Genomic DNA, 8368 nt, shown 5'->3' on the forward strand with positions numbered 1-8368 from the left:
TTGTGATTGGCTGTTAGAGATCCTATGCGCGCTTCTGATTGGTCGCGTGAAAACCATTCGAAGCTTCTGATTGGTTGTAGGGAATCCCAGAGGAAACTTCTGCTTTCCTCCCTCCTTTGGCTTTTACTTGCATGTGTCATTCAGATCATGAGACCGCTGCTTGTTTTTCCTTCACTTCCTGACCTCAAAGTTCAAACTAAAACACATCTGATGGTTAAATAGGTAAGTTACTGTTTGTCATTATGTCCAAAGATCCTTGTTGGGCAAACATTACACTGTGGTACATTATAGTGTGCAGTGGCGGAAAGTAACTAAGTACATTTACTCAAGTACTCTACTTAAGTACAATTTTGACTTACTTGTACTTTACTTGAGTATTTCCATTTTATGTAACTTTATACTTCTACTCCACTACATTTTAGAGGCAAATATTGTACTTTTTACTCCACTACATTTAGCTGACAGCTTTAGTTACTTTACAGGTTGAGATCTAACATAAAAAAAATACATTTAAAGTGATTTGACTTGTTGTTTTTTTAATTAAACCTTGTAACAGTATATTAAATAGTTAAAACGATCCCTAACTTGATCAAATTACATTTGATTACTTGTGCTGCTTACATAAATACATCATAATATTAATCCAATAATATACTTGATATATATATAAAACACTCTGAGTGGGTCCATTCTGCATAACGTGTACTTTTACTTTTGATACTTTAAGTACATTTTGATGCTGATAATTTTTTACGTTTACTTCAGTAAGTTTTGAATGCAGGGCTTTTACTTGTAGTGGAGTAATTTCACAGTGTGGTATTAGTACTTTTAATGAAGTAAGAGATCTGAATACTTCTCCCACCACTGATAGTGTGTTACTGCAGTCTCATGTAACTGCACCACAACAACATCTGTGTGAAATCATGAAGGAGCAATAGACTGAGGAAAGAAAGAGCATGTTTTGTGAAAAGCTAAAATTACTGTTGGCACAAAGATTCTGAAGTTAAAAAACAAATTTGATTAAAATTTTGACCTTTAAAGACTTCAGTTACTACACAGCTTAGAATGATAAGATAACAATTTTGCAGTATCCTGTCAGTATGTCACCACACAGTTGCAGAAGTGGTGTCAGCAGTTCTGTTTTCTCCTCTTTCACAGCGATGACTTCCTTTCATCACAAGGTTCCACTTTTCATAACTCTGATCAGCCTTGTTTCAGGGCTGCAGTATGAAACGTCATCTTTCTCCCAGGTGCCTTTCCTCACAGTGTGGAACGCCCCCACTGCCAACTGTCTCTCTCAATTTGGCGTGGATCTGGACTTGGGCACGTTCAGCATCGTCCAGAACCAGAACCAGACCTTCATAGGTGAAAACATAACCATCTTTTATGCTGACAAGCTGGGCCTGTATCCCCGCTACACCAGCCAAGCAGAGGCAATCAACGGCGGGGTGCCGCAGAACGCCAGTCTGGAGGAGCACCTCAGGGTGGCGTCTGAAAACATCCGCTCCTGGATCCCTGACAGGGACTTCCAGGGTCTGGCTGTGGTGGACTGGGAGAGCTGGAGGCCTGTATGGGAGAGGAACTGGGACAGTAAGCAGGTGTACTGGGAGGGGTCGAGAGCCCTGGTGAGGGCGGAGCATCCAGACTGGAGCCCGGCGGAGATAAATGCTGCAGCACGGGTGGAGTTTGAAGACGCAGCGAGGAAGTTCATGGAGGAAACGCTGCAGCTGGGGCAGCAGCAGAGACCCGACGGACTGTGGGGGTTTTACGGTTTCCCCAACTGCTACAACTACTACAACGAGAAGAGCAGAAACTACACAGGAGAGTGTCCGCCGGTGGAGCTGAAGAGGAACGAGGAGCTGCGGTGGTTGTGGGACGCCTCCTCCGCCCTCTACCCAGACGTCTACCTCAGCCTGGAGATGCGAGGCCTCAGCAGGGAGGTGCTGCTCTACGTCCAGCACCGCGTCCTGGAGGCCATGAGAGCAGCCGCCCAGCAGCCCGTCTACCCGTACGCTCGCATCGTCTACACCTACACCTTAGACTTCCTCTCTCAGGCAAGATGTTTTACCTTCATGCACTGTTGAACCTGGTCTCACAGGAATCCGTGAAATAGCCACGGATTTCGCTTAACTCAAAATCCGTGGAATAGCCACGGAATCGCTCAAATTTCCGTGAAACTGACACGGATTTCGCTACAATGCAAGTTAATGACAGTCATATCCCGTGGCTATTCCATGGATATTTGTTCCTATTGGTTCGTTCCAAGTCACGTGACTTTCAATATCAAATCAATATTTTGACTTAGTTTCTGCATAAAAATGGATTTAGATCACATTTTTAGCGAGAAATATATGTTTTATTTTCTAAATATTCACTCAGTGAATGTACATAATCACTTTGTATGTTGGTATAGCCACGGGATATGACTGTCATTAATTTGCATTGTAGCGAAATCCGTGTCAGTTTCACGGAAATTTGAGTGATTCCGTGGCTATTCCACGGATTTTGAGTTAAGCGAATCCGTGGCTATTTCACGGATTTCTGTGAGACCAGGTTGCACTGTTTGTGTTATAAATTCCCTTTGTGACCAGCAAATACACCCTATTAATCTGTTAATTTGATTATATTGATATTGTTGATTTAAACAGGTTAATAATTTATTCAAGCACTTTTTTAGTTCAGTCTGTTTGAGTCGGGCAGTTTACAGGGCAGCTACAGTACAGGCCAAAAGTTTGGACACACCTTCTCATTCAACGTGTTTCCTTTATTTTCATGACTATTGACATTTTAAATTCATCAAAACTATTAATGAACACATGTGGAATTATGTGCTTAACAAAAAAGTGTGAAATAACTGAAAACATGTCTTATATTCTAGTAAGCAAAGGGTGGTTACTTTGAGGAATCTAAAATACAAGACATGTTTTCAGTTATTTCACACTTTTTTTGTTAAGTACATAATTCCATATGTGTTCATTCATAGTTTTGATGCCTTCAGTGAGAATCTACAATGTAAATAGTCGTGAAAATGAAGAAAAACACATTGAATGAGAAGGTGTGTGTCCAAACTTTTGGCCTGTGCTGTATGTTTACGTTCGGGGGTCCTTCGAATCAGCATGTGTTGAATAATGTGTGTGTACTGACCTGCTGCTGAAAAAGTTTAAGATAAAGGAGTTAAAGTCAAAACGGTGTCCTTATTCCCTAACCGGAGTACGCTCACGGGTGAAGAGTCCCAGCACAACACTTTCCCTCTAGAGTTCTTTAATAGTTTGGATAGTCATGATTGGGTCTGGACGTTCTGCTCAACCTGTTGCTGCTTCTTCCTCCTCCAGGAGCACCTGGTCTACACCATCGGAGAGAGCACTGCGTTAGGATCTGCAGGGGTGGTGCTGTGGGGCGACCACGCCTTCTCCAAATCTCAGGTACAGTCACTGACCTGCACGGGTAGAGCACCACACAGAGCCCAGGACCAGATGGTGCTTACACCAGAGTCAATTTGCATTGCTTAACCTGCGGCTCCGGAGCCACATCTGGCTCTTCAGGCCATCTGCAGTGGCTCCCTGGGGTGGTAACAAAAAATTATACATTTTAAATGTAATTTATCATTGGTGTAGGCCCAAAACAATTTGTATTCCTCAATTGAAAAAATGTGTAGGTGATATACGGCAGTAAAAATGTTACAAAACATTTAAGTCAACTTCATAGCTTATAAAAGTCTATGGCCCGGTGCCGTCACCACTAAATTTTGCCAACTTCAAGACTTGTTATGAATTTCCCTCGCTAGGCAAGCTTTTGATTCCAAATCTCCTGATATGAGATATTTCTTCGGTTTTCAGCCTCTGATTTACACTTGCTGCATTCTGACATAATCATATGAATAAATGCTCATTATGACCTATTATTAATGTTGTTAGACTGATTTAGACTTAATAGGCTGTTTTATCTTCATTCTAAAATAAGGCTCAAAATAAGGCTTGCGGCTCTAAAGTCTTACTCAACAGCTTGACTAAAAGCCTAATCATTCATTTTGAAGATAACAGAGAGAAGCTGGGTGTGGCAGCAGAATTTTTCGCAAACCTCTGCAACCTGTGTATCAAAAAAGATGCTTTGAAGCTGTCGTCCTTATCTTTATCCAATGTGTTGATTTCCCCTTTCAAAAAAAAACCCCTAACCCAAAATAGTCAAAGTATAAATAAATGATAATGCAGCATCATTGCAATTTAAAATGATTTTCTTCAACTGAATGATATTTATCTAATATAGTTTTACTTTAAATAGTTTCTATTCCCAATAGAAAACATAATCTTTCGATTTATAAAACATTATTTTCAGTTTTCAGACTTTTCAGTGTACCTCACTTAAAGGGGGGTGGCTGAGAGAGAAATTCATTGAGTAATTAAGTGTCTTAACCATTCTTTAGATGCTTTCTTAAACCATAATCGTTGCTGAATCAAATCTAATCTGTAGGCAATGGAACAATATTCTGGTATTTGAAACACTTTGGTTTTCCTCTTGTCTATTTGTTGTAGTCTGAGTAGTATTGACTAATCACATTTGAGCAGGCTTTGGTAGCATGCACCCTGAGTACTTTAACACTGAGGGGGAAATGAAAAAATAAAAAAAACAAGGTTAAAAACGACAGCATTAGAATTACAACACTCTTTAATAGAGTGCATACACTGTACTTCCTGTTGAGATGTAGGTGAATTTAGTTACTGTGCTTATTATTTCAAAATCCTGCGATGCTTGTGCACACTTTGTGTTTATATTTGACTTGTTAGTCTCTTTATGGAGCAGGAGTAATTTCTAAAAACTGCTCTGGAAAGATAATGATGATGATTATCTTGTTTTGTTTACTCGGTCTCTATGGTGATTCATAATCACAAGACTGATGAATAAGGAAACCGGAAACGACTTCAGAAACCACCCTGATGAAAGAAAGATGGCCAGAAAACATATTTCGTTTGTGGTTTGTGTGTGTGTTCTTACAGTTAGACCAGTGGGTTTCAAACTTTTTGTGCCGAAGGTACACCAAAGTAAAAGCCAAAATCTCAAGGCACGCCATCAGGGCTTTCCACTTGGACATGAAGTAGCCAGCCAGTGGGGAAAAGTAGCCAGCTACACTGCAAAAAAAGAAAAGTTGGGTGAACTCAAAATTTCAAGGCAACTAACTTTGATAAAATTTCAAGTTGGACAATTAAACTAAATATCTTAAGTTTTGTTTTTGAGTTTGCTCAACTCTGTAAACTCAACTCTGTTTACATTGTAATAACTTTTAATCCTTACTTCTGCTAACTTCTGCAATGTGCTGAATTGGCACGATTGTAACGGCGCTATGAAATGTCAGCTAATGTTGCGACCACAATTTTGAGTTAGCATTGATACGCTAATGGCTACTCTTGTAGCTGTAACAAGCAGCGCCGCTAGCATCAGTTAGCCGCTAGCATCAGTTAGCCGCTAGCTTTCGCTAATGACCGAATTTCACCGCTTTCCCGCATTTCACAACAAAGAAATAAGAGTTATCAGAACTATTGTCTCTTGTTGTGAACCCCAACTTAAAGATATAAGTAACAACAACTCACAAACTTGTTTTTGAGCAGACAACTGGCTTCCTTTGTTGTGCTAACTTACATTATTGCCCTAAATGTCAATAATTTATATTTCCAAGTTTTACTAACTTAAATCACTGTTTTAGGCCAAAAAATACAAGTTGGCTTTCTAGCAGTGTAGGGAAGTCTGGGGGGCATGCAGACCCTGGACTTTCACCCAGGAGTACGGTTCTCGTGTCCCATGTGAAAATGAACTTAAACAATGTGGTTTAAACGTCACTGAACTTCCGACCGCGCCTCACAGTTTTACGCAACTATATCACTTTCAGTAGTCACATCATCCTCATATAACTACCTAATTTCTAGCATTTACATATTTATTTACTGTTTAAACTGTCCTTTTTAAAGCCTTACTAGCACATATTTTGACCTAAACCTAGATCAGTGGTTTTGTAGCCTAAATTTAATGAAACTGCAAACTGTCCGCGAATGACAAAATTAACCACATGTTTAAAATAGCAATTATTACATTTAGGTTTGAGGACATGATGATCTCCTGCTGCCAGCAGCAGGCACTCGTTTTGGCAACACTGCTGTGAGTCAGACTGCATTAACCCTTTATCAGGCAAAGAACTATATTTGGTAACTTCAGGTAATATTTCGAGAAAAAAGTTGCAAATTTACTAGATTAAAGTGGCAAATCTACAAGAAAAAAAGTTGCAGATTAAAGATATTTAAAGTGGCAGATTTACGAGAAAAAAGTGGGAAAAAAGCAACTTTTTTCTCCCAGATTCACCACTTTAACCCTTAATAGGACACTCATTGAAATACTTGCAATTCCAAATTTCAACCCTAGAGAATATTGGAGGATATTACATATTGCCAGAATGTGTAAAAAAAAAACATACGAAAATAATATTTTGAGAAAAAAGTTAACGAGGTTAAAGTGGCAAATCTATGAGAAAAAAAGTTGCAGATTTATGAGATTTAAAGTGGTGAATCTGGGAGAAAAAAGTTGCTTTTTTTCCACTTTTTTCACATAAATCTGCAACTTTTCTGCGACTGTTTTTCTTGTAGATTTGCCACTTTAATCTGGTAAATTTGCAACTTTTTTCTCAACCCCATTTTGATATCCACTGAAGTTACCAAATATAGTTCTTCGCCTGATAAAGGGTTAAGGGTCACAGATCACACATTTTTAGTTTCCTTTTCTTTTCTTTTTGTACAAGAGTTTTCTAAACATGTTGTAGTGTAACTCAGATGATATCTCACCTGCTGGGAAATTAGTCTTTTTTTGCCCGAGTATTGGCCCATAAGCACTATTAGTGGCATCATCTATGCGTTAGGTTGTTGTGGCCTTTTTGTCACTAACACAGAGGTGTGAAGTTGTATAAATGGTTACTCTAATTTAGTTTCTTTCCTTCTTTTAGGCCACGTGTGACTCTATCAAATCCTACCTGGACGAGACTCTGGGTCCGTACCTGGTGAATGTAACGGCGGCGGCCTTTCTGTGCAGCAAGACCATGTGCTCCTCTCACGGCAGGTGTCAGAGGAAGAACCTGAACTCGAGGGCCTTCCTGCACCTGGACCCGGCTGTGTGGAAGGTGGTGTCCGACAGGAAACCAGAAGGAGGGCAGAACTACAGAGTTTTAGGACAGATGACGACACACGAGGTGTTGTTAATGGAGTCAAAGTTTCAGTGCAGGTGTTTCCCCGGATGGAGCGGTGAGAGCTGCTCCGAACACATTCAGGGATAAGAGACTTACAATGACAGAACTGGTCCAATAAATGGCAGTTAACCCTTTATCAGGCAAAGAACTATATTTGGTAGTTAGAGTCAGGTAATATTTCGAGAAAAAAAGTTGCAAATTTACTAGATTAAAGTGGCAAATCTACAAGAAAAAAAGTCACAGATTTAAGAGATTTAAAGTGGCAAATCTGCGCAAAAAAAGTTGCAGATTTAAGAGAAAAAAGTGGGAAAAAAGCAACTTTTTTCTCCCAGATTCACCACTTTAACCCTCAATTGGGCACTCATTGAAATACTTGCAAATTCCAAATTTCAACCCTTGAGAATATTGGAGGATATTACATACTGCTAGAATGTGTAAAAACAAACATACGAAAATAATATTTTGAGAAAAAAGTTTACGAGATTAAAGTGGCAAATCTACAAGAAAAAATACGTAGATTTATACAGCAATGTTTTTCTCCCAGATTCGCCACTTTAAATCTCATAAATCTACTTATTTTTTTCTCCTAGATTTGCCACTTTAATCTCGTAAAAAAATTTCTCAAAATATTATTAACGTATGTTTTTTTTTTTTTTTACACATTCTGGCAGTATGTAATATTCTCTAGGGTTGAAATTTGGAATTTGAAAGTATTTCAATGAGTGCCCTATTTAAGGTTAAAGTGGTGAATCTGGGAGAAAAAAGTTGCTTTTTTCCCACTTTTTTCTCATAAATCTGCAACTTGTTTTCTTGGAGATTTGCCACTTTAATCTAGTGAATTTGCAACTTTTTTCTCGAAAGATGAGTTTATGTGGTCTCCTGTGGATGGATTTTTTATTTTGTTTTCTTAATCAATTAACTTTTTTTTAAATGACATTTTGTAAGCGGACTATTTTCTGACATACCTGTGAATAAATAGAAAATTTTATGTTTAACATTGATTATGTCAAATCTTTTTACCATCAAAATTAGAAATTAGTCTAAAACTCTTGATAATAAAACGCTCTTAAAGTCAGCTTCCACTCAGAAAGATGTTTTGGTTATTGTTGACTTTTGTCTGTGCTCAACTTAAATCTGACTTTATGATTT

The 8368-nt window shown here is 38.7% G+C and overlaps 1 protein-coding gene across 1 annotated transcript; it reads left to right on the top strand.

Annotated features, from left to right (window-relative positions):
* Nucleotides 1–103: 103 nt before the first annotated feature.
* Nucleotides 104–7412, top strand: hyal1 (hyaluronidase 1). Its single transcript, XM_059328790.1, has 4 exons — nucleotides 104–222; nucleotides 1159–2054; nucleotides 3333–3422; nucleotides 6980–7412. Exons 2-4 carry the CDS (start codon nucleotides 1161–1163, stop codon nucleotides 7304–7306), a joined length of 1311 nt encoding a protein of 436 aa, XP_059184773.1. The 5' UTR covers nucleotides 104–222; nucleotides 1159–1160; the 3' UTR covers nucleotides 7307–7412.
* Nucleotides 7413–8368: the final 956 nt, after the last annotated feature.

This window comes from Centropristis striata, chromosome 3 (assembly GCF_030273125.1).
Source record: "Centropristis striata isolate RG_2023a ecotype Rhode Island chromosome 3, C.striata_1.0, whole genome shotgun sequence".
Classification (NCBI taxonomy): Eukaryota; Metazoa; Chordata; class Actinopteri; order Perciformes; family Serranidae; genus Centropristis; species Centropristis striata.